We start from the raw sequence: 25,385 nt of genomic DNA on the forward strand, positions 1-25,385 counted from the left end.
GGGCGGGCCTCTCTCTGATTGGCCCGCCGGGCAGCAGCGTGGCGGCCGATTGGCTCCTCCCGCCGTCCGTCAGAGGGAGGGCCGGCACCTCTTACCCGGGGCGGCTCCTGCCCCTCCCTTTCAGTTCTCCGTGCCCACCGGTGCCTGTGCCGCGCCTCAGGTGGGGGGGAGGGGGAGCGGAGCCGCGCCGAGCTGAGCCGCGCCGAGCTGAGCCGCCCCGCAGGATGACCCCCAGCCAGTGGGACTTCCCGGTGGAGCTGTGCTGCCGCCCCATGGCCTTCGTCACGCTGACGGGCCTGGACGTGGTGTACAACGCCGTGCACCGCGCCGTGTGGGACGCCTTCTGCGCCAACCGCCGCGCCGACCGCGTGCCCATCTCCTTCAAGGTGCTGCCCGGCGACCACGAGTACCCCAAGTGCCGCACCAAGGTACCGGGGGGCTTCAGCTGCGGGGCGGTGAGGGCAGGCTGGGGGGGCTGGGGCTGGTCGGCCTGGGGAAGAGGAGGCTCCGGGGACACCTTATGGTGGCCTTCCAGTGCCTGATGGGGGCTGCGGGAGTGATGGGGAGGGACCCTGTGAGGGGGTGTGGTGGCAGGACAACAGGGAATGGCTTTAAACTGAGAGGGTAGGTTTAATTTAGGCATAAGGAAGAAATTCTTCGCTCAGAGGGCGGTGAGGCACTGGCACAGGCTGCCCAGAGAAGCTGTGGATGCCCCATGCCTGGAGGTGCTCAAGGCCAGGCTGGATGGGGCTGTGGGCAGCCTGGGCTGGGGGGAGGTGTCCCTGCCCATGGCAGCCAGTTCGCCTTCGTGCAGCCTTTGTCACGAGAGGACTGTGAGCTGATGCAGTAGCTTGCTTTAACAACTTCAATATTTTCAGAGGACCTCCTATGAATGGTATATTCCGAAAGGGATCCTGAAGACTGGTTGGATGAACAAACACCTGAACTTGGTTCCCGCGCTTGTGGTGGTGTTCTACGAACTAGACTGGGATGAGCCTCAGTGGAAAGAGAAACAGTCGGAATGTGCCACTCGGGTGGAGATTGTCAGGTAGCCTTGTTCCCTTTGCTTTGTTAGGGGCTCCAAGCTAATGGTTAAATGTAAGTTGTAGAGGCATTTCTGCCATATAAAATAAGTAAACGTGTATCTTAGACACAAATGAAAGGGGAACTTGAATTTTGTTTTTTAACATAAAACTGACAGTAGAGGAACTTTTTTTGAATACTTTATTTGGAAAAGTCATTTAATGAAAACCACTTGTGAGGTGTTGCCAAACTCAACACAATTCAGTCCCATTTTAAAAAAGACAGCACAGCATTCTGTAGATGATACAGCATATTGTTGTGTTCAGTTTATTTTCTTATACTTTAATCGCTTCCATCTCCACGGAAGTGTCATTTTCTTCTGATTATTCACAAAGTGAAATCTTTACACTGTGTCATGTTATCTTTATTCTAGGCAAAGTTTGCAGGGAAGAAATACAAAAGTCGCGGTGGTTTTGATTCAGAAAAAAACACCATTACCTCCAGGTACTAGAAATCTTTGTATGCAGTTGTGATGATCTCATTTTTCAGAAAACCTGATTGAGCTGATTATTTTTTGTCTCATTATCTGCAGTTCTTAATACAATGTCATCTACATACACAAAGTACGTCATAGCTGCACAAGAAGAGTGCTAAGGGCAGTCGACCCTAAGTATCTAAAACTTACCCTTAACTAAATACTCGTGGGTCCAGTCCTTTTTTTTTTTTGATACTGTGCATCACAAATGGTACCTTAGTGTAATACCCATAATGCGCCTTTTGTGAGTTATATTTTAAAGCTTAGTTGAGATGAAGAAAAACTGTAAAAGAAATAAGAACTTAAAGGGAAGGGTACCTGTACTTACTGTTTAGCTTAACTCTATTTTAATAAATAAAAAATTTATGTTTATAAAGCTATATATATATTTGCTATATAAAGCAAATGCTTTATAAAGGAATGAAGAAACCTTTTAGTGGCAAGATCCTCATTAGGAAATGTAGAGGAAAAACACGAGTCAAGTGGAGCTGTGAAATGTGATCTGTTTTAACCTTACCTTTCTCTAGAACCACTGCGTCAGCTCTAGGTACATACTTTCTAGTGTCTGGCAAACCATTTTTTTTACTATTATTTTCTGCATATTGGGTGTACATATGTCTTTTCAGAATGCTGTATTATTTTTCAAGATGGGAGGATATTTAATTCTGTGTGAAATCAGAAATTTAAAGAAAAAAAAATTGTCATGCTAACACATTGCTGGCAGGTAAACCACTCCTATTTTCTGCTTTTGTGTTCAGCTGGATGAAGTGTGTAGTATTCAGAAAGAAAAAGGAGTGTGGTCTCAATTTTATTTGTATTAAGTTTGTCCATACCTCCTACTGATCCAGCTGTTGGAGTTAGCTTGACATTGCAGCACCACATAGTGCTTACTTGTGCTTTTCTCGCCTTCGCTAGGGGAAGATGTTATTGCATCGGAGAGGGCAGCAGCTTTATGTAATGCTTGTGACCTTTCTGGAAAATCTCTCTTTGTGCTTCCACACACGGATCATCTTGTTGGTTATATTATAAGGTAAGTGACCATAAAACGCTGTTTTGCTCTGTGTGCCAATGGAGATAGTGAGATTTGGTAGGTTGAGATGACAGCTGTCCGGCATGCTCACTGTAGATCAACAGTGAATGTTTCATCTGTTGGCTGAAATTCTTCAGGTTATTCGGCAACCAGATGCAATCCTACGTCTGCCCGTTCTGTGTGAGGTTGAGTTACAATAACAGATGTTGCTATGTGGGCTTTCTAAGACGTGTTAGGTATCCCAAGATGTTCCCCTCCTCAAGTCGGATAAGGGCAAAGTGGGCTTTTCTACCTCTACAGTGGTTTTGTCAGTGCTGGTTCTAATTTTTTCCCTGCAAGTTTTGTTAGGTGCTGCAACTCTGTATTAGCAAGTCTTTGCTTATTTTTTCCTTCCGCTTCCTGGCTGTAGAGATATGTCTTTCTATTTATGCTAAGTGGCATTTATCTGGATGCAAATACTGTCCTTGTCACTTTTTACGTTATTTCTGTTTTAATATGTAACAGGGAGTACAGCTTCAAATAAATTAGCAAGGCTTTTCAAAAACAGCAGAGGGAGACTGTCTTGTGCAGAGCTAAAAAGACAGGCTCAAACTAAGGCAAATCATGGTTTACTAAAATAAATTTTGATTTTTCCAGACATACTGAACATGGGGAGGAGGGTGTCGTGGTCTGAGAGCCTAGTTCTTCCTTCTCTTGCTCTTGTATTTATATGTAAACAGTAAAAATCTTAAGATAAAATCAGTGCTGTTACTGTGTCCATGCTGCTCATAAACAGCTACTGGAATTGATCAAAATAAATTGTTACTTCCAGTTTTTCATCTTATGCTTAATGCTGAAGAGTGTTTGCTGCACATTAACAGCTGTAAGCCTTTGCAGACCACATATAGTTGCATTGTGGCATGGGTTTTGTGACTGTCTCCAACTTTGTGTAGATAAGGCTGTGTCATTAGGGATTTACAGCTGCTCATGCACACTTAAAAGAAAAAAGTTTGAGCATATATTCAAGTACAGAATTTCTTATATTAGTCTTGACATTTTTAATTGAGACTTCATAGTAGTAAAATATATATATATTTTTAAACACTCCCCTATCCTCAATGGACTGGCTTCTCTTTTCTTATACAGTTGCGATACAGTGCTAAAATAAGTATGCTAGGGACATTGAACTTCTCATGTTTTCCTTCTCTGTCTGAGCTCATAGTTAAAAACTGCTGTTCAGTGCTCTGTTCCTTTGTTTTTATCCCCATTCTCTCTGTTGTGGGGTAAGTAGGACACAAGTTGTGATCTCCCTTAGTCAGTCTGTAGTCATCCCTTCTTGGCCAAATCACGGAACTGGTACTTCACCCTTTATTTTGTGTGCATCTGTGCTGTTGAATGCATTTCTCTCCTGTTCTCTGGTCTTTTCTTGCTCTAATTGATTTTACTCTTTGTAACTTGATTGTACAGCATATACTTAAATCCTCCTCAGCCTCATGCTGCAATCAGTGTTCTGGGCCTCTTTCTTTCTCTTCTTCTCCTGTGACTTGCCATTGGGCTATTTATCTTGCAAACACAAATTTGACTGTCACTTCTATAACCCAGGTAGCTGTTGATATTTGGGCAGAATGATGAAACCTAGTCTGTGCTCTTGTAATCTTGCATCTTACTTATTACAACTGTTTCCTTTCTACTCCTCCCTCCCCGGCCTAGCCCTGGCAAATAAAATTTTGACCTGTTCAGACTCATCCCAGGAGCCTCTGCAAGGTTTGCTTGCTTTGACTGAGGCACCTGCATTTTCTATTGCCTTGCAAAATTCTGACAGCTTATCCTTGGACTTCAAGTTAAATATTAGTTTGCTGTATGAGAAATCAATGCTTAATGCTCTTGAACCTACTTTGTGCTACCCCTACATCAGGCTTTGTGTGTTTTCATCTGCATGCTCTTGCCATGTATAGTAGCTTACAGAAGACTTCAGTAATATTTCAAGCTATTTTTGCCAACCTTAAAATAAGCATGATTAAAAGTAACTTATTCTGAAGTTATTCAGATTCCTTGTTTGAGGGAAACTTGGTTAAACTTTGTTGCAGGTTGGAAAATGCATTCTATGAGCATGCACAGACGTACTATTATACAGAAATACGAAGAGTCAAATCTCACAAGGAATTTTTGAACAAAACCACTCATCAGGTAATGTTACTTCATTTTTGAAATACTTTGCAAGTTACAGTTCACGTTGAAACATGAAAATAAGGGTTGTTTGTTGCTTAAATTTATTCCATTTATTTATATATATTTGTCTTATTTATTTTATAATTTTATTGCTGCCCCCATCCAACTTGAGATTCCTTCTGTCTTGTTATAGAAAGTAAATCTGTTTTTATTTTCTGTAACTTAGAACAAAACCAATCAAAGTTTGTTTGCCTTCTTCACATCTTGAAGGAAGAACCACAGCTCCCAAAAATGAAGTTCTTATTTATTTATCTGTATGTATTGACCTATTTGAATGTAATATGTTAATAGGCTATGAGAAGTTCTTCTTTTACAAGCTTTGAACTTGAACTTGATTTGACTCTTAGCTTTTGCTTTTCAATTTATTAAATATTTACTCAGACACACAACATTCTGTTGCAGTTGCCAGTTTCCCTCTCTTTTGGAAGCTGGAATCCAACTGGCAAGCTCTGAACCAGCAACCAACACTGTTGGTGTAGGAATTCTTGGGTATTTCGAAGGCTTTCCCCTGTCATAGGGGCTTGGAATAGATTCAGTCTGTCAAAGATCACTGCTGTGTCACGGTGGCAGAGAGAACTAGGAGAGAATAGTTGCATAGTCAGTCTTACAAGCCAACTGCTCTGTTCTGTAAAGCTCTGAAATTATCACCTGTATCTGCTTTGTAGGGTAACAGGCATGTTCAGGTGTTTGTAAATGATGTGTACTGATTTTGTTTTCCAGCTTTTATTTGTTAGACACCAGTTCAAAATAGCATTCTTCAGTGAGCTGAAACAGGACACGCAGAATGCTCTCAAGTAAGACTTGTGTAAACTTCCACCATCTTGACCCCAATTTATTGCTAAGCCATAGAATATTATATTTTCCTGAAAGCAAAATTATTTGAATATGGAAGGGTTGTGTTCCTAATTGGGAAGTACACTAGTTAGAAGACTGTTTTCTGCTGTCAGTAATTCTGTTCTTAAATTTTATCTTGTATGTATTAACTCTAAGTGTTTATACCTAGAAATTACAGAACTGCGTATAATCTTGTACATGAATTGAGGGCTCATGAAACAAACATGCTGGAAATCAAGACAATGGCAGGATTTATAAACTACAAGGTAACAAGTGTGCTCCTTATCTTTGACAGCATATACTTAAAATAAGTAAATAAATGTATTAGTTGACGCATATTTAATGTGTGAAGGTTTTAAATGTTCTGTTTTGCCTTGCTTTCAAGGAAATAGATTAGTACAGCCATCAATGGGGGTCGAGTTACACTCAGACTTGAAAAGACTTCTGAATTCCACACAAAGATCCTTAGCTGAAGTTCAGGTGTATCTTGAAGGTTTAGAGTTAACTTGAGATGCAGTCATCTTGAAGACTAAACACATTAACTCTTGCTCTGTGCAGGGGGAATGAAAAGAAGCGTTGCTTGTTCCTTGAATATTTTTGTCATAAATGTGTGTCACAATAGTTTAATTACTGCTTGTTTGGAGGAGAAAAGTAACGCTTCAAAAATGAGGCCATACTTTTGTGGTGTTCTGGGGGATTTCAGGTGAGACAATACTATTGTACCATTTAAAATAATCCCAGAGTTGGACTTCATCAAATTCCATTGTCCTTCTTGAAGTGACTGCAGGCTTCAAAGTTAATGGTCTGTCTAGTGGCTCTCCGGCTCCAACCTGAATTTGGCTGTGAGTTACACTCTTGCATTAATTATTTGAGGGAGAAAAAAAGAAAAATAACATTAGATGAAACAGAGGACCACGTGGTTTCAAGGGTAGTGCATTAACATTTTACACCTTTTTTCTATTTTCTATGCTATTTGAGCTTTTCAGAAGTATGTAAAGTTAGTGAGGGTTTTCTTTTATTTTTGATTCATTCTAGATCTGTCGCCTCTGTTTTCAACATAATACTCCACTGGATGCAATTGCTCAGTTCAGGAAACATATAGACTTATGCAAGAAAAAAATAGGAAGTGCAGAACTGGCTTTTGAGCATGCTGCCTGGATGTCTAAACAGTATGTTTTTACTTAGTATTGTTTCTGTTTTACCTCCCATATGGCTTTATGAAGCTCATTATTTTGTTTATCTGAGTAAGATAAATTTTGAGCTCTTTATTTGAGAAAAAGATGCACTTGATCCTAAAAGCTGCATGCTGTCATTCTGTTTTAAGTTGATTTTTTGTTACCTTTTCCCTCGGAAAGAACAAGGTATGACAGAAATGCAGCCATAGAACTTAAATGTAAAAGTATTTTCTGTCTTAAGAATAATCAGAAATTTTAGCTGAAATGCCCCTTTCAGTTCATATTGCTGTTCTGTATCTAATCTTAATTACAGAAAAAGTTTTCCTGTTTTATAGGTTTCAGGCTTTTGGTGACTTGTTTGATGAAGCAATTAAGCTGGGTTTGACAGCAATTCAAACTCAGAATCCAGGTTTCTATTACCAGCAAGCAGCCTACTACGCACAGGAGCGGAAACAACTAGCAAGTATGCTTTGTAACCATGATGTAAGTTGGGAGGGGAAAAAATGCTTTACAGGTTACCAGGTTACCATTAGCTGATGTTTCATTCTCAAATTGTAGTGTAAAAATCCCTACTACATGTTTAAAAATAATAATTAATAAGGAAAGAGTATGTGTCTTTTGATGCTTGCTAATAATTAAATATTAAATATAATTTCAAATATATATTAAATACAATTTCAATATTAAGTGATACTTTATATTGAAATAAAAGTAATACTTTATATTGAAAGTAATCAAAGTAATACTTTATATTGAAAAGATTAGCCCTGAACAAACGCTTTTTTATTACAAATAATTCTGACATGTTTTTAAAATTCTTAAAATAGCATACTTTCTATGCCTCTGGGTACTTGAAAACTTACTGTTTTATTTTTCCATTATGTTTCTCTGTACTTGCACTATACTATTTTTATACAGGTGGCCTGAAAGGCTATAAATTTAAAGCAAATTCATTCTTTTGAGTGCATGCATATTGGAGCATCAGATCACTTTAATGGTTTAAAATAAAACATAAACTCTTTTTTATGACCATATTTGCTGAATTTACAGTCCTCTGTGGTATATCCCAATCCGGATCCCCTGGAAACCCAGACTGGAGTGCTTGACTTCTATGGGCAAAGACCATGGCGGCAGGGAACATTAAGTATGTTTCTGAGTCTTGTATTTGTGGAGCTTGAACAAATTTTTTAGTTGCTGACCCTGCCAGCTGACTTCATAGGCACAAGCATATAATCAGTCTTCCAGAGCCAGATGCAGGGCTGAGACCTTACTCTGTTGTTAGTTGGTGATAGGACTTGAACAGGTGTCAGCCGGAAGCTCAGGAAGTGTGTTTGGTCCTTATATAACAAATAGAAAAGGGAATATCTGGCCTACGCAGAATCGGGTCTTCAGCAAAGTGCACGGGCCATACTGAAGCGCTGCTGCTGCTGCTTCATTTCTATTTCTGCCTGAGCTACCTATAATCATTGTGCTGCAGTGAATGCATTCCTGGGAAGAGAGGTTGGAGAACTGGACACAGCAAAAGTAACAGTGTCCCTGAATGCAATTGCTATACATTCATCCTTCCATCCATACCTGTCAGCTATAGATGGGAACTCATGATATTTTTCTGAGAAAACTTTTTGGATTTTGAAATGGTTTGAGAGGTTTCCATGACTAGATTTTCTTCTAAGAAGGGAGTTTTGTGTTTTTCCTGTTAAAGATGTTTTATCAGGAATTTGAACTTAAAATCTACAGCTCTGAGCTGTAGAATATATATATGAATATGCATAGAGATCTGAGATCTTTGTGGATGACTGATTTTTTTACTTTCTTCCCTTTCCCTCTCTCCATGTGGTCTCCCATTTTTTATTCTCTGTATATCCTTTGAGCATTGTAACTTTCTCTCTGTCCTCTTCTAAAGACTTCCTTTCATTTGCTGTAAATACAGGAGTCATCTGTTTTATCTTCAAGTGTTACAGTTTTAAAATAAGTTAGAATCTACTCCCGAGGTTGAACAGTTTAAAAAGAGGCAAAACTGCCTGTCACGATGTTTATGAAGCTGGGTTCAGACAAGAGTAGATAATCTTTTAGAGTTGTATGCAGTTCGTCGTATGTTGGTGTTCTCAACTGCTAGAGAAACATTTGTTCCAGAGTTTGTCTTCCAGAACAGACCGATGAGTTTTTGAAGGGTTGTATCCATCTCCTAGGAAACAGAATGTTTAAGAATTTGAGTGTGCTTGAGTTGGAGCTTGTATTACAGTATTTCAGCACAGAATTAGTTCCCTTTGGGCATGGACAAAATTCCAATGTCATGGATTTTTCACTGTCTTATGCAGGCTTTGATCTTTCTGATCCTGAAAAGGAGAAGATGGGGATTTTATCCCTTCAGTTGAAAGAGAAGAATGTTCTTCACTCAGTAAGTATTTTTTTCTACAAAAAATCTTTTCTGACATTGCCCTAATGTTATATGTATAATGAAATCAATACTGTTTTTCTGTTAGGAGCTGATAATCACTTTGTTGAGTAATGCTGTTGCACAGTTCAAGAAATACAAATGTCCAAGAATGAAAAGTCATCTGAGTGAGTACGGATAATGAGATGCATCTTTAAAATTAACTTTGCAAATACTTTCAATATTAATCTGATACATCTTTCTTGTTATTTTTTGTTAAATCAGTGGTTCAGATGGGTGAAGAATATTACTTTGCGAAGGATTACGCCAAAGCTTTGAAGTGAGTGCCATCCCTGATTGTTTCCTTTGCACACTACTGTTCTCACTGAGACCACTTGTCTTACTGATATGGAATACTGTTGGAAGCTTATCTAAGGTGCTCCTAGTACCTGGATTTAATCAAAGTACAAGCTCTGGAGTGTATCAATTCAATTTCTATTAAAGAAAGCAAAGCAGATATGATGAGTCAGTTATTAGAGTAAGAAGACTTTACAATGTAAGTCATGGTGGGAAATTACTTTATTGGGCAGATCTTTACTGTTTATTTTTAGCTCACTGGTGGAGTGTTGTCTCTCTTCCCCAAGATTGATTTCTGAAACTTCCCTGCTACTGCAGTAAGAATATAATTACATTGAATTAAAGACTTTGAAGTTACAAAACTTAAAATAAATAAATAAATAAATAAATGCAGCAGACAGAAAAGAAGGAAAAAAATGTAGCTGAATTAATTTTTACTTATGTTGCAAGGGAATTAGCGAAAGGAATTACTTCCGTTGATACAGTTTTCTATGACTAATGGCTACAGAGCTGTGAAAGTTTAGCCCTGAGGTACAGCTACTGTCTCCTCTGAAGGAGGTGTCCTGTGTTTAGTTTTTTAAGTTTGTCTTTTTAAGGGGAAACAGAGTCAAGGTCATGTTAATGAAAACATTGTGGAACTACTGCTTAATTAGGTTTCCATGATCACATGTTCTAAAGGCAGCATGTTTGAGCTGGGAGAGAGATTTACTGTTATCTGACTGGAAGCTACAAAGAGAAGAAAATAGGGTAGAATAAGCAGATCGATTCGTATCAAGCCTAATTTTTATGTGAACAAGCATGAGTTTAAAAAAGCGCTTCTTGCTTATATTTAGGTAGGCTGTCTTTAAAAGAAAAAATTATTCTGTGCATTGTTACTACTAAGTGAAAATTGCTCAGTGTAAAAAAGCACAATAAGGTGCCCAGGTTTCCCTGATATAGGTGGTTGCATATGTTGGATGTAGATCTTGGAAACCCTTGAAGGGAAAAGGAGGTAGGAGATAGCATAAAAAACATCATTTTTCCCTTCTGAGATGCTTAAGATTCTTCACTTTGGAAAGGGGCTTTTTTTGTGGGTTTCTAGTTTTTCCTTGAAGTTTGCAGCATACTCAACACTAAAGCGTATTTCTAATTAAGTGCTGGACTAAGACTTTTCTGTCCAGTTGTTTTACTTCTCTAAAGACAGGTGAGTTTCCCTGATTTCTTGTGAAAGTTTCTCTAGCCTGAAATAGCAAATTAATGGAATAAATATGTTTCTTTACAATAATTTCTTGGTGATTCCAATATAGGGCACATGCATACAAGCAGTTGACTTGGTTTTAATCTAGTGTTTGTTTTAGTTGAGATAAATTTTTGTGTTAACGATACCAAAAAAATGTGAACTTCTTAAAATACTGGGGTGTGTAACTTGTTTTTCCTCTCAATTTTCATACTTTGCAGGCTGTTGGATTACGTTATGTGTGAATATCGGAGTGAAGGATGGTGGACTCTTCTCACTTCCATATTGACGACAGCTCTCAAGTGTTCATATCTGATGGCCCAGATAAAGGATTATATAACATATTCTTTAGAGCTACTGGGTAGAGGTATTCTTTTCAGGAAACATACTCAGTTAACCTATGTAGAAAAAATTAATGTGTATTTGGAAGTGTGACATACCATTATCAGCCACGGTGCTTATGGTACCGCGTATGAGTTGACTACAAAAGACCCTGTATGCCTGTGCTGAGTTCTTATTGCATGCAGGAAGTTGAATTTTCATGCTCTCCTATTATAATATTCATTGAATTCAAATAGACTGGGTCAGAATATGTGAGGCACAGAGCTTCATTTCAGACTGAAAGTTGCATATAATAATATGCATATAATAATATTCAAATAATATAACAATTTCTTGAGCTTTGGGGATGGGGGAAGAAATCTAGTATAGTTAAAAGGAAAGATGTTTTTCCTAGTAAGTAACTAAGCTATGCCTATTTTCCTAGGCTTTATAATAGCAAATATGCTTAGCTCAAACTTCTTACCAGAACTCTGCTGATGAAATATACATGTAGTAGTATCTTTTAAAGACAAAGTGTGACTTAAGGTAGCTGCACAGTAGAAATGCAAATACTCTGGTTTACATAATGGTTGTTACTTGACGTTGCAGAAATAATCCTTATACACCCTAATTTGCTAAATAATACCTCTTTCAGGGTAGGCGTGGTAAAAATGGTTTCTCATCTTCTGTTAGCTAACCAGGCTATCCTGCTTTATGTTAAGGAATAGTCAATGAGACAAAACTGCCTTTCATTGTCAAGAGAAGACTTCTTATTTTAATTGGTCTTTTTTTTTTCTTTTCACCATTTTGAGCTGCTGTTTCTAATCTTATCCAAGTTTGCCTCTTTGCATGTTCCAGACTTTTTCTGTTCTCTACTGTTTCTTCTGTTTCTAAACAGCAATAACAAGAAGCTAGAGACATCATTCTTTTAGGGTTTTCCTCTGATAAGTTATGAAATGCTTGCTTATCCAAACAATATTTTACTTGGTTCCAGTGAAAGTAAGAGGGAACACACAGAATGGAGGAACTTCTAAAAGTTGAAGTACTTTCTCATTGGCGGAGGGATGTTAAATCAGGTGGTTTTTTGTCAGAATGTTTTTTTCAAAGATACAAGCTAAAGGAAAGGTCTATTTTTAAGTTTAAAAGAAATAGTAAAATGATTTGTTTCTGTGTTGTAATCCTTTTTTTCTGCTTGCTAGCATCTACTCTTAAAGATGATCAGAAGTCTCGAATAGAAAAAAATCTGATAAAAGTTCTAATGGTAAGTGGCTAAAACTCCTATTACCCTTTAAATATTTTTCAGAAGGAGTTGTTGTCTGATAATCTATTTCTTATTTTTGTTTGTAACCTTCTATCTGGATACAGAATGAGAGCCCTGATCCTGAGCCTGATTGTGATGCTACTGCTATGAAAGCTTCACAAAAATTGTGGGCTGACCGTGTTTCCTTAGCAGGCAGTAATGTGTTTACAATAGAAGTCCAAGATTTTATACCATTTGGTAAGTAATAAAGCTTCAAGCAAACTTACACAAAACTAAACATTTTGATGTATCTTTCAAATAAATAATTAGGAGAAAATATACATTATATAATGTAGAATATGTTAATGCCAGCAACACAAACTGTTGTGTAAGCACAGCTCTGTTCTTCATCTAAGTTGCTAAGAAATCATGGGAGAAGCCAGTGATCTCTTATCCCCAATGTGGATTACTGGAAAAGAATCATTTGAGCATTATATCTGAGGGAAAAAAAAAAATCCCTCCTGGCTTCTACTGAGGCCACCTGTGCCTTTAAATATGGTAGAAGTAGTAAACTTTTGTTTTTTGACAAACTTCTTCTCTGGTGTGCTTTGAAATAGAACTCTGAGGAAAGAAGGCAGAGCATGCAAAGGAGTACCTCCCTTGGAAAGGGGGCACAAGTGAGCATTACTTACAGAAGAAGTGTAGTTAAGTGTCCAGGTTTTATTTCTCTGCTGAATGTCTGCCTCTCATCCTCTTTGCAAAGGTTTCAACCAAGTGCTGAAAAGTAACTTTCTGTGACAGTGCCAGTAGCCAAATGTGTCCCACGTACTCTTTAACTTGTGTTTGCGTGTATACACAGAACAATTCTTTTTTATAGTTCTTATTAGAGAAGAATGCTTCTGGAATTTAGTATTGTAATTTAACTTTTTTTTAATTGTAGTGCAGTGCAAAGCAAAATTTCTTTCTCCAAGTTTTCATGTTGATGTTCCTGTGCAATTTGATATATACTTGAGAGCTGATTGTCCTCATCCTATCAGGTTTTCTAAGCTGTGCATCAGTTTCAATAATCAGGTAACCACATTCTATTTCTGATGTAGTGACAAGATTATAATAAGAGTAGAATAGTATCTGTTAGCCTTTCCAAACAAAAAAAAAAAATAGTTCAAAAGTTCTTTTCCAAAAACTATGTGAATAGTTCAGTTGGAAAGGTGTTCTTTCTTTTTGAATTATCTATCACTTTTGACAACTGTATTGATATTATGATAACTTCCCAAATCCAGTTTGATTAGTCAGAGATCTCCACAGAAGAACAAAGATACCGTACACTGAAATGTTCTGAAAATGTTCTGAAACTTTAATGTCTTATTTCTCTGGATGTTTTTGCATAAAGTTATGTTAGTGAATATAATGGATATTTTTATGAAGAAATTTCATTGTAATGTAGCTAAGTCTAGCTTCATTACTGTGAAAAGCATTAAGAACCAATGTAGTTTGATCCAGTAGCATAGAGCCTTAACGTTTGTTATACTAGAATTACTCTCTACAGATGTCTTAAGTCTGAAATTATCAATGTTTTTCCCTACTCTTCCACTGTAGGATTACAACCAATACTGTGTGGTAGAAGAAGCCTATCAACAAAGTGATATTCTAGAACAGTCATCACAAGGAACAATGTGCTTAGTCCCTGGTAAAACAAGAAAGTTCACTTTCAAATTTGTTGCAAAAACTGAAGATGTAGGAAAGAAGATTGAGGTTTGTCAGTTTGTTTCACGCCGTTCTTACTGACGTTTATGAAGAACTTGAAACTACAAAGCTACCTCTGATCTGGCACCAGTTATGACAGTGTGGTTCCAAATGTTTGAACTTTTGAAACAATGTCAAAAACGAGCATAAAATTTCATTGAAAATAACAAAGCTCAGAATTATCACAAAAACTTGCATTACTTCAATTTTTTAAAATGTGAGATACATTTTTAAAAAATGGTGTAACACTATGGGAGAGTAGAAAACTAGAAAATAGTGCATTGCATGCTCTCGAGCTTGGATCCTTTTTCCAGTGCAGTTTTAAATGAAATTCTGTGGCAGTGAGTTGTTGTGACTTCTGTCTGTGAAGCTGCCAGAGGGTTTTGGGTGATATACAGGCACAATAAAGATGTTTATGTTGGAAAGCTATGCTCTTACTGTGAGTGATCTGAAGACACAAGATGAGAAGTTCTCAGTATGTGTTCAAATTATTTTTTTGTCAGATCACATCTGTGGATTTGGTCCTGGGAAGTGAATCTGGCCGTTGCGTGATTCTGAACTGGCGTGGAGGAGGTGGAGATGCTGCTTCGTCTCAGGAAGCATTGCAGGCCTCACGTTCCTTCAGGCGAAGACCTAAGCTTCCAGATAATGAAGTTCATTGGGATAGCTTGGCTATTCAGGCAAGCACTATGTAAGTAAAAACTTGAAAATGTGTATGATGTATTGAGTCTCCTGAACACTCTGTCTAAAAGACAACAATGTTAGGACTACTTTAATAGGAACGTTTTTATATATCTTTCCATAACTGGGGTAAGATGTTACCTTTCTTAATTCTTTGTGACCTCTGAGCTTCCAGATAGCTAGAAGTACAGAAAATCCTTGCACTGATCTCTAAACACGCCAAATATGCCTTAGTTTTTCCCTTCACCTAACTCTGTTAGAGTTTTCCCAGATTTTTGTGCAAACTAGGAGGTATTATTGTTCTTTCGTTAAAGCCACCTCTCCCCACTTCCCCCCCCCTCCCCCGCCCTCCAAGAAACTGTATTGGAAAATAATCATTAATAAGTAGGTTAACGCTAACTAGATCTATTCAAAATTATTACATCCGATTGCTGTTGGTGGGGGCACTTTTTTCTTTCCTGGCAGAAAATCTGAACTGTTAATGCTTACTGGTGGGTTTCCAAACAGTAGTTTTGGAGTTGTTGCCATCATGCTGCTTTTCAAGAATATCACCTCTCCTAGTTGAATGGCCCAGCTGTTGTCAGAACTCTTTGAACAGTAAGCTAAGTCCAGTTTAAAGGAGATTTAAACTCATTAATTAAGAAACATAAAATAACAGAGTCTTTTTTTCTTAAAGGATTATTTCTAGAGTGCCAAACATTTCTGTTCAGCTCCGTCATGAACCTCCTGCCCTGACTAATGAAATGTATTGTTTGATTGTGACAGTCGAGTCACATGAGGAGACAGTGGCCAAAGATGTTAAGCTTACAGCAGGTTTAAAGCCAGGTATTTGGGGTTATTTTCTTTTAATCCAGCAGTATCCTAATTGACTTTGTTTTTGATGCAATGAGGAAAACTATAGTAAATGGCTGTGCTGCAGTAGTTAAGAGACAAACTAAGGCTGAAGGTTGGGAATAATGGGATAGTAGTGATCAGAACAGAAATTAACAGTCTCATTTAGTTATTGTCATCTTAGCCACTGTTTGTCAGTAACATTTATGTTTACAAGTGTGAAAAAAAACTTGGAAGCTTTTGTATTCTTTCTTAACCTTTTATTTAATTTGCACATTAACTAAACTTTTTTCCCGAAAGATATACCTATTTACTTTTCTTACTGTAAGCATCAGTCAGATCTTGATAAACATGTTCTAAGGATAATCTTATGTGGGTTTTCTCCCTCTTCCCCCCCCCTCCCCCCCATTTTCCCCGCTTGAAATTTGGAGAGCAATGAAGAACAGAGAACATTCCTTTGAATGAAAAGGAAACAATGAAAATACATAGTTTATGTTTTAACTAACTGTATGTAGCTATTAATAGCAGTTTTCATATGTGAAGTACAAATAGGCATACTGAATATAATATTTGGAGCAATTACCCTAAAAGGCAAAAATATTTTTAAGCGACTAGCATATCGGATGCAATGTTTGCCATGTACTCTGAAATAGAACAACATTTCTTATACAGTTGTACAGCTAATTTAAAGTCAGTTGAGTGTTCTTTAAACTTTAGTTGGATGTTTGGGCTTAGCTCCTAAAGTAGTGTGGAATAATTGGTCTTGGTTTGTTGGTTTGTTTTTGTTTTTTCCCTCTCCCACTTGATCATGAGTCCTAACACTTGATATGCAAGGTCATTCTGGGCTTGCTGATTTTACAGTAAAAACAATTGAAATTTGACATTTCATTTATAGCAAAGATGATATATTTTCCACAGTTGCAACTTTTTGGCAAGATGTGACTTGTTTTCCTTTGAAAACTATCCCATGCGATTGCAGTAAAGTCATTATCCTAGTCAACCCCTGACTGTAGAATAGTGTCATTTAACATCTACACGTTTTTTTTCCACCTGTTTTCAACACAAAGATTGGAAAATTGGAAGAACAATTTTTAAAGGATTTAAAATCATTAAGTTGTGCTTTTGAGAACATAAGAATCACAGAAGTGTAAAATTTGCATTTTATTTCACATAGAATAGCAAGAAAAACTTGAATCGTGTATCAATATTGTGTTTTTTATATGGTAGGGAATATCTAGATAGGACTTCTAATCTTGTTGAGATTCTTGTGGCCTAAATAGATTAAGTGAAAAAGCTGCAGCACGTGACCCCTACAGTTTAGAAAACTTCAGGTGCTATTTAATCTGTTTTCTTGCTTATGCTTTTGAAAGCATCTCTCAACCAAATGACAATGTTAATTCCTAGCGTATAGCTTTCTGAGATGAATATTTTATTATTTTTAGTTATTGCTTACATGCTTTGGTAGTATAAGCCTATGTGGATACAAAGACTGTCTTTAATCCTAGGGCAAGATGCCAACCTGACTCAGAAAACTCAGGTGACTCTTCATGGAACAGACACATGTGATGACTCCTTTCCTGCATTGCTTCCTGATATCCCTGTAGGGGACTTGCAACCAGGGGAAAAGGTAATAGCTTAACAACCTTCTTTCTGTATCACAGTCAAGAAAATGGGGATCAACTAACAAGACTCTCATAGTAGGGCCTATATTTAGTTTCCAGTATCTGAACTGTTAAATGAAATGCTTGGTGTATAGTTTGCCTAATGTTTACTTGAAGTTTAGCATTCCTTCAGCTAGATCCCCTTTTTGGCCAAGGGAATAGGACACGTTCTGGTATTGATGACAGAGCTGACAGAAAACATAAAATAAGAAGGCTGTGCTACTCTCGTTAAAATCTTATACTATTTGATTAAGATCATGCAGTTCAGGAGATTGTTTATGGTCAAAATAATATCCATTCTACTATCGCTTTCTTGGTCCAAGTAAGATGATTATCTACAAGATTTTGGACAGTCCTAGACCTAATTAATATATTCTAGGTCTATCTTGATTCATATTGTTTCCTTTATCTTGCAGATGGAAAAACCAATATACATTCGTTGTGGAACGGTTGGCGCAAGAATGTTTCTGGTCTATGTTTCTTACTTAATCAACACTACTGTTGAGGGGAAAGAAATTCTCTGCAAGTGCCACCGGGTAAGATACTAAGATGCACCAATTGCTGGAGGTGCAGCCTTTAGATTGAAAATATTTCTTGCATTTCATTAATGTAATTTCAAGTCTCTTAAAAGCATTTCTAGTAGGTAGAAAAAAATGCAAAATCAGCAGTACAATAGTCTAATATTGGGTGAGCAGCTTCATAAGTATAATTGGAAGAAAAGTTTTCAATATTTATTCTTTTAAAAACACAATAACCACAGATATATTCTGCTCTCGGAAGAACTTAGTTAAAATGATGACTAAGAGTAATGTTATGTTAGTAACCTTTGACATCAGTAGACAGGTCTGAAACTGAATATAATTTTTTCCCCTCTTCCTCCCACCCCTTTCATTACCTATACAGGATGAAACTGTGACTATAGAAACAGTGTTTCCTTTTGATGTTGCTGTCAAATTTGTCTCCACAAAGGTATGTGTTTTGAAAAGTTATTACTTTCAATAATCTTACCCTGTTTAGTTAGAAATAGTCAGATTTTGTCTCTGTCTTGACAGCTGGAGCACTTGGACAGAGTCTTTGTAGATATACCGTTTTTACTGATGACAGACATCCTCAGTGCCTCTCCTTGGCCCCTCACTATTGTAACCAGCCAGCTACAGCTGTCGGCTTCCATGACTCCAGTAGATCAGCTGGAATCTTATGTGGAGAACGGTGAGTTTTCTTACATTATGCTTTCTATCATGAGGATACTTTTTGTGTAATTTGGGAGTAAGAGCAGGTGACATTTTAAATGGTATTTGCTTATCAAACTGTAGAAGCAAGCTGCTTGACACCTTATTTGCTTGCCAGAACAGAATTTAGAACAACAGGCTACAAATGTAGTTGTGCTTTGCTATATCAAACAAATAGACTTGACTGATAGGTGGTAACCAAAATGCTAAATGTAACAGATGTAAGGGAAAGCAGCTGAGAGTACTTCTGACCTACAGCTTTTTAGGTATCCATGTGAATAGTTACTCAATATTTCCAGTATTTATGAACTATGTATATTTTGTTGATTGCAAACAAGTTATCACTTTATGGAAGGAACGTCCATGATAGCACGTTCATGAAACTGAAAGATATGAAGCTAGACAGAGTAGGCTAAAAAGATCAATTAAAAGTAAACATGTTTTTTTAAAACATTAACAAAGCTTAATAGGTTATTACTTATGTAAAAAATAGATATATTTTACAAGTCTCAAACTTTGCATTCAGTACTTCAGCTTTGAAGTCAAATGGAGTACTTCACAGTAGATCTGATTCAAAATCTTTGAACAAAATGTTGTCTTTGTATTTGCTGAGTTAAGAGACAGGAAAACAAGTGTTCTATTCAGACTTGAAATATAAAGAAGGCAGCCGACATGCCTCCCTGACTGTGGGGCAGCTGTCCACCTTATGTATTCAAGGAATTGCAAGGCTATAGTTCTAGAAAGCAATGATTTCCCAGGTCCTTTCATCAAAGTATGAGATTTCATCTTTAGCACCTTGTGCTTCTTGACTTCCAGTTGCTATTTCTAAAGAGCTAACAGCCAGGAGGTATGAACCACTTCAAATACAAGCTATTCAGCTGCCCATTTTTTTGTCAATTTAATTTTTTTTCCTTGTAAGACTTAAAGATACTTTAATTTTGAATGACTGAGCAATTATTTTCTTAGTGCTGTTTTCTTCAAAAATCCTTCTTTAATCAAAAAAAATACTAGCTTTTTTTAAAACCTGAAATAACTTTAAATAAAAAGTGAGAATTCAAAGATGGTAGATCTTTCTTGTGTTCCCCCTCTTCCCCATCTCTCATCCACTCGGGTGGGAAAGGAGGAATGTCCATGGTGGTGGCTTTAATTTTTATTTTATTTTAAATTTAAAACGTGCTGATGTGTTGGAATCTTCTGTGGAAGAGAAGTATAGAATTTGATTTGGTGTTATTTTGCCCTTTTTTGCATACAAACTCTAAATTTGCAATGGCTTGTTCTATATAGACAAGAAAGATCCTCACAATGCTGTTCAGAAAGTAAACTGTATTTTCAAGTACTGGGATATCGCACAGTCTGTATTGAATTCATGTGCTACGTAGATACAGTTTGCAAAGTACTTCAAGACCTTTCTGTTGGAACATTTGTGTCTGTGTAATATTGGCTTTTTAGACTTGGTGGCTTCTGCAGTAACGATTATGCTTTGATTTTAAACAAAATTTTGCTGATAGTTGTTTTACAGACAGGTGAGAGTGCCAGTGAGTGCTTTTGCCTTCGATGTCCTCCAGTCACTAATGCTAGTGGAGTGGCAACTGGATGTTACGTCATTTCATGGAAGAGGTAGGCAGCTCTTGGCCTGAAGAGGGAGAGGAAATAAGTTGGTTTGGTTTCGGGCTGATGGTGTTTTTTGACTTTTTTGGTGTTGGGTTTTCCTGTAACAACGACTGTCTAGACTTTGGATCATAGTCATTACTTGGTTAGACTTTTGAGCAAATACATATTTTACTTAGTAAATGTTATGTGGCTATGGTCTTAACATTCCATGAAGCTTTCTTTTTTGTAAGATCTTTGGTCAGTTACAAAGCTGTCCTCTTACCTTCTTCTTGTTTCCTCCAACCACAAAACATTTCCCTTGAAGCCAAGTCAAAGGAATAGTTTAGGATAGCAAAAAACAAACAAACAAAAACTTTTAAAATGGGGAAAACTTAATGTTTTATCACCCTAGGCTACGGGTTTATGTATTCACTCAGTTTTCAAAAATAAATGCTCAGATGTGTCGTTTTTTTAATTATTTTTATTGTGATGTAGAGCTGTTTAATGTTCTTACATGCCTATTGCTGCTTTATCTCCGTGCTATGACACTTTTTGTGCTCACTTCAAACAAAAAACATAAGGGAATTTTTCCCACCATTGAAATTACTGTAATCTTATTTTAGTCACGTATAAGTGGTGTTCTTCTGGCATGCTCACTTAATGCTGTGCAACTCTCAATGTGCTATGTTTATGATATTTTTCTGCAGAAGCTCACCTGTGGAAAGTGTACCTGTTGTTAGTACAGTCATCACTCTGCCTCATGTGGTTGTAGAGACCATTCCCCTCCACGTTAACACAGGTAATGTTAGTTAGGCTACATGTATGTGCTGCCTAGAATTTTTAAATCTTCCAAAGTAAATAGCTGATAAATTTTATAGCATCTGGATCTTACATTTACTGTCACAAAAGACAGGAAATTAATGCTGGATATTATGGAGGTAGTGAAAGAAACTGCATTATCACTTAAACTGCCTTGCCCCTCTTCCCACTCCCCTGATCTAGAAAGAATTGGAAGGTAGGTATGTGAATGTGTTCTCTTAAAAGCAACTGAGCTGTGTTAGCGTGTGGCAGCATGGAGACCACGGTTACCTCTACTGACACAGCCTTCCCAGTAGGTTTCTCTAGATGCCTATGGCAAGAATTGTTCCATCCACCCACGCCCTGGCCACATCCCAGGAAAGAAACAGCCTGGAGAACTGGAGCTGCTCGCGGGCAGGTGAACTGTTTCTCTTCTAGCATTTCACCTGCACGAGAGCAGAGTAGGAGTGCAGAGCTCACTGAACACACAATTCCTATGCTTTCTTCAGTTTGTTTTCACTTGTACTGAGATTCTTCCATCATCCTTTCCTGTTATATTTTGGAGGAGCTTCCTCACAATATCTGAAAATGCTGGCAAGCTGAGAATACCCAGCAACAAAGTGATTTCGTAGCTTCCTGCATACTGTGAACAGTCAAGGGGTTTTGTAACTAGGTATTGAATGAGTGAAAAACTGGAAAGGGAGGGAAACAATTGTAAAACTTTAATGAAGTTATGTTCTGTTCCTTAGTCTCTTTTTAATCTCATCAGAAATGCTTTAAATACGTAGTCACTTTTTTCTTGAAACTTTTTAGTGCTCTTTGTTGAACTTGCTTCTTTATTTATGAAACTTTAAAACACAATTTATTTGAGATGGCTTACTTTCTTTCCAAAGATCTGCCCTCATTTGGTCGAGTCCGAGAATCCCTCCCTGTCAGATATCACCTGCAAAATAAGACTAATTTAGTCCAAGATGTGGAGATGTCAGTGGAACCCAGTGATGCCTTCATGTTCTCTGGCCTTAAGCAGGTACAAAAATGTCACATTTTCTAATCCTGGCTTCTCTGGTAGTGAAGAATGTATTGATTAGACTTGCACTGATGTGCAGTGATGACAAATTCACTGTTTGCAAATGTATGGTAATTTCTGTCTGGAAGGACACATGCGTGCAGATTCCCTTTGAAGAAGGGTCAGATGGAAGCCTGCCTAGGAGCTATGTGTCATGTTGTTTGTAGGTAACACACTGTTTCAGTATAAATTAATAGTTTTAACCAGTAGAGAAAATGTAGTTACATTATTTCCAACTTCTCAAAGTAAAAAGAATATAAATAGAAAGTAAATAGGAATCTGCAGTTGGTCACAGAACTTGTCTGTGATTGTGGCTTTTTTTTTTTACTTTCTTTTCTAAGATCCGATTAAGAATCCTTCCTGGCACACAGCAGGAAGTGTTATACAACTTCTATCCTCTGATGGCTGGATATCAGCAGTTACCATCTCTTCATATTAACTTGCTGCGATTCCCAAACTTCACTAATCAGCTGCTCAGAAGATTCATACCTACACACATTTTTGTAAAGGTAAGACTGAGAAGTGTCTTGTGTTTAAAGGCTGAAGTCATAGGGGTTGAGGAACATCTCTTGAGTTTAGGTTCAGAAACACTGTAATATCCCACAACTCCCTAAATAACTTCTAAAAACATGCTCTCTGTGAATCACTCTGTCTAGATTTTTTTAAGTAGTGTGGATCTGAAGACAGTTCAATCATATCACAATGAATAGATCTTGTGCCTTTTTAAATTTTTTTTAGAATAATTTAAATCCAGTTGACCAAAACAGTGCTTTATTGTTCTTCTGCTGCTGTCTCCAGAATATTTCATTCACTTCTTAGTCAGACTCTGAGCAAGCAAGGAACCTGAAGAGTTTGTTTATATGACTTGAATTGGACTTGTTCAGACGCATTTAATCCTGCTTCCAGGACACAGGCCTGGCATTCTTTCAGTTTTATTTCAGCCAGAAGAGATAGGCAGAACTTAGTTTTTATGTATGCTGTCAATCAGTGGCTCTTCTAGATTGGTTGTCAAGATGTCCTCATAAGTCAATACAAAAGGCTTTTTTCCGCAAAAGCGTAGTGTTCTCAATGCTTCTGTTGAACCTCTCAGGATTCAGAATACTTTGCTTTTTTGCCTTAAAATTGTCAGGACCTCAAAGAACCTTTCTGTAAGGATGATGTTTTTTCTTTAAAACTTCTTCCTTGCTCTCTCCCATCTCTAGTGATTCTGTTCAAAATTCTTACAAGAAGCTTTCAGTCTCATTCCTGTTTTGTGCATTGATTAACAACTTCTTTGTACTGCAATAATACTCAGAACTCTGATCAGCCAGGCCTTGTGCTGAGTAACTCAAATGTGTATGGAGAAGTTCTTGATATATAACGGCACAGCTGTAAGGAGCTGAGCCCTTTACCAGGTACTCACTAGGCCAAACTCATATTTCAGTTGGGTATCCTCCATGTTTGTACTACTACTCGAAAGCATTAGAAGTAAAAGATTGGAGCCACGTGATATATTGAAAAGTGAGTTTCATGACAGCCTTAGTCTTCTGCATAGTCTAAAAATCTCTATCGTTATTTTCTTAAAGCCTCAGGGTCGTCAAGCAGATGATAACTCAATTGCAGCTGCGTAACTTCGAGACTTGTACCTCTGCACTTAAAGAAAAGGAGAAGCTGCACAGAATATGTAAAACTTGCTTTGGTAACATGGCTTTGATCAAACCGTAAGAATTTTATTTTTAAATTACACCTCCTAACAGAACTAATGTTTAAAAAAATCTAGTCTTTCATAGGCTGTCTCTAAGGAAGAAACATAGAGAAAAATTGGTGCTTTATTTAACAGGAACATTCTTTTGAAGTTAACTGTACGTCAAACTCTTAAAGGTATTATTTTATAAGCGTATTAAATGTCTTGAATGTTTAAGTGGAGAAAGGCAAATTTATTTGACCAAAACCAAAATACATCTTCATTATTAACAGTAAGTTGAAGTGCTAAGTTTGCACTTTTTACTGAGATTTACAACATTGAAAATTATTATCCTTTACAGAAATGTGTTCTGTGCCACTTGTGTTGAGGACAGAACGCAGGTTATGCAGTAGCATAGTAAACTACAAATGATTAACTCGTACTGTTGGAATTGAGTGGCTTACTGGTCATTTAAAACCATAAATCTAAAAGGCACTGTTTCTTCTGGGTAAGCCATACATCTGGATTTGAACTCAGCAACAGCTAGTCTGATGAACAGATTCATTCATAACAGGTGGACTATCCAACCTCGACTTGATGTGGTTTGGGATTATTTTTACCCACACAGCTTCCAGATTAAAGATGTGTTTTGATAGTCTCCTGGTGTGTGAATTTAAAAAATTAAAAATAAAAGTCCTACTGTTGTACAGTTGCAGATGAACTGGTGTTTAAAATAGAGTAAATCATGTATATATTTAAAAATAAACAGAAAACTTCAGTTGTTTAACTTTCTGAATAATTACATTTTGATTGCTTGGAAAATACCTTATTTATTGTCAAAGCGAAGTTCTAATAAACAGCTTGTAACAGAGTACTTCTGAAACAGTGTCCTTAACTGTATTGTTTCCACAGCTGTCGTCATAACTTTGATCTGTCTTGTGCGCTGACATACATTTATGGCACTGAAGTCTAAAATAACAGCTCTAAGACAAAAGCATGGGAGAAGTGTGGACACAGGACACACAGTGAAAAGACTGCAGGCTCATTGGCAGTCCTGAGAAAATATGCACGAGCATATATAGCTTTTCTGTAGAGTACAGATGTAGCTGTGTTATGAGGTGGTTAAGCATTAGTGTAGAAGAGGAAAAGAAGACTGACAAACCGTGCTGGGAAGAACATACGAAACCTTCCTTATTCTTTGCTGAAGTGGCGGTCGTGGAATAGGCATCTTATCTCTATTGAAAAGACAAGAATGGAAAAAGTATTTCATTTCCAGAAGTGTTTTTTTTGGTTTCAGGTAACCAATTAGGTGCTAGAGTTGCTGCAATCTTTGCTGCTCTTTCATAAAAGACGTGTTGATGCAAGTGATGTCAGTGTACAGTAGAGAACTTAGTGGAGAAATAGGGTGCCTTTTTCGTCACCTCCTGAAACAGCTTAACAGCAAAACGGTAATGTGCATTCCTTCGAGAAAGGGGAGGGCATAAATGCTTTCATGGTTACAGTGATAGTAAAGCCTTGAGTGAATTGCATAAATAGATTTTTATTTTAAATCATGAGTAATAGAAATAGGAGCTGCATAAAAATAACGCAGAAATGCAAACTTACCTTACCCCATGGAGGAAAAATTAATACTCTGCTATAATTGTAATTCCTATTCTTTTTCCATTTGCGAAGATAATCTTTTCTTGGTTTTTGTTGTGATCTTAGTGTAGCTGAGAACACTACAAAGCAAAGATTTTTCTTAGTTGTCTGTAAAGTACTAGGCACGCCTTTTATGCTATGTAAATGACTGATGTGAATGAAAACATGC

At 37.4% G+C, this 25,385-nt stretch overlaps 1 protein-coding gene across 2 annotated transcripts; it reads left to right on the plus strand.

Annotated features, from left to right (window-relative positions):
* The first annotated feature begins 87 nt into the window (after window positions 1–87).
* TRAPPC11 (trafficking protein particle complex subunit 11) lies at window positions 88–24,449 on the plus strand. Of its 2 annotated transcripts, XM_048078241.2 has the most exons (29): window positions 90–428; window positions 879–1,048; window positions 1,457–1,527; window positions 2,474–2,588; window positions 4,655–4,754; window positions 5,517–5,590; window positions 5,800–5,896; window positions 6,666–6,799; window positions 7,141–7,288; window positions 7,856–7,949; window positions 9,124–9,203; window positions 9,289–9,367; window positions 9,465–9,519; window positions 10,974–11,119; window positions 12,273–12,334; window positions 12,439–12,571; window positions 13,254–13,384; window positions 13,910–14,065; window positions 14,560–14,747; window positions 15,414–15,562; window positions 17,074–17,195; window positions 17,646–17,765; window positions 18,133–18,198; window positions 18,282–18,438; window positions 19,967–20,075; window positions 20,756–20,847; window positions 21,740–21,873; window positions 22,254–22,421; window positions 23,478–24,449. In XM_048078241.2, exons 1-29 carry the CDS (start codon window positions 225–227, stop codon window positions 23,520–23,522), a joined length of 3,399 nt encoding a protein of 1,132 aa, XP_047934198.2. In that variant the 5' UTR covers window positions 90–224; the 3' UTR covers window positions 23,523–24,449. The 2 variants fall into 2 exon arrangements, 1 of the variants encoding a protein (XP_047934198.2); XR_007168823.2 differs by lacking the exons at window positions 21,740–21,873; window positions 22,254–22,421; window positions 23,478–24,449 and having other exon boundaries at window positions 88–428; window positions 19,978–20,075.
* The last annotated feature ends 936 nt before the right edge of the window (window positions 24,450–25,385 follow it).

This window comes from Anser cygnoides, chromosome 4 (genome assembly GCF_040182565.1).
Source record: "Anser cygnoides isolate HZ-2024a breed goose chromosome 4, Taihu_goose_T2T_genome, whole genome shotgun sequence".
In the NCBI taxonomy this organism is placed as follows: domain Eukaryota; kingdom Metazoa; phylum Chordata; class Aves; order Anseriformes; family Anatidae; genus Anser; species Anser cygnoides.

Coding starts and splice junctions, on each gene's coding strand:
- TRAPPC11 (XM_048078241.2), top strand. CDS start 225: ATGACCCCCAGCCAGTGGGACTTCCCGGTGGAGCTGTGCTGCCGCCCC. Junction 11,120..12,272: donor TTTAGAGCTACTGGGTAGAG/GTATTCTTTTCA, acceptor TCTGCTTGCTAG/CATCTACTCTTAAAGATGAT. Junction 20,848..21,739: donor TCCCCTCCACGTTAACACAG/GTAATGTTAGTT, acceptor TTCTTTCCAAAG/ATCTGCCCTCATTTGGTCGA.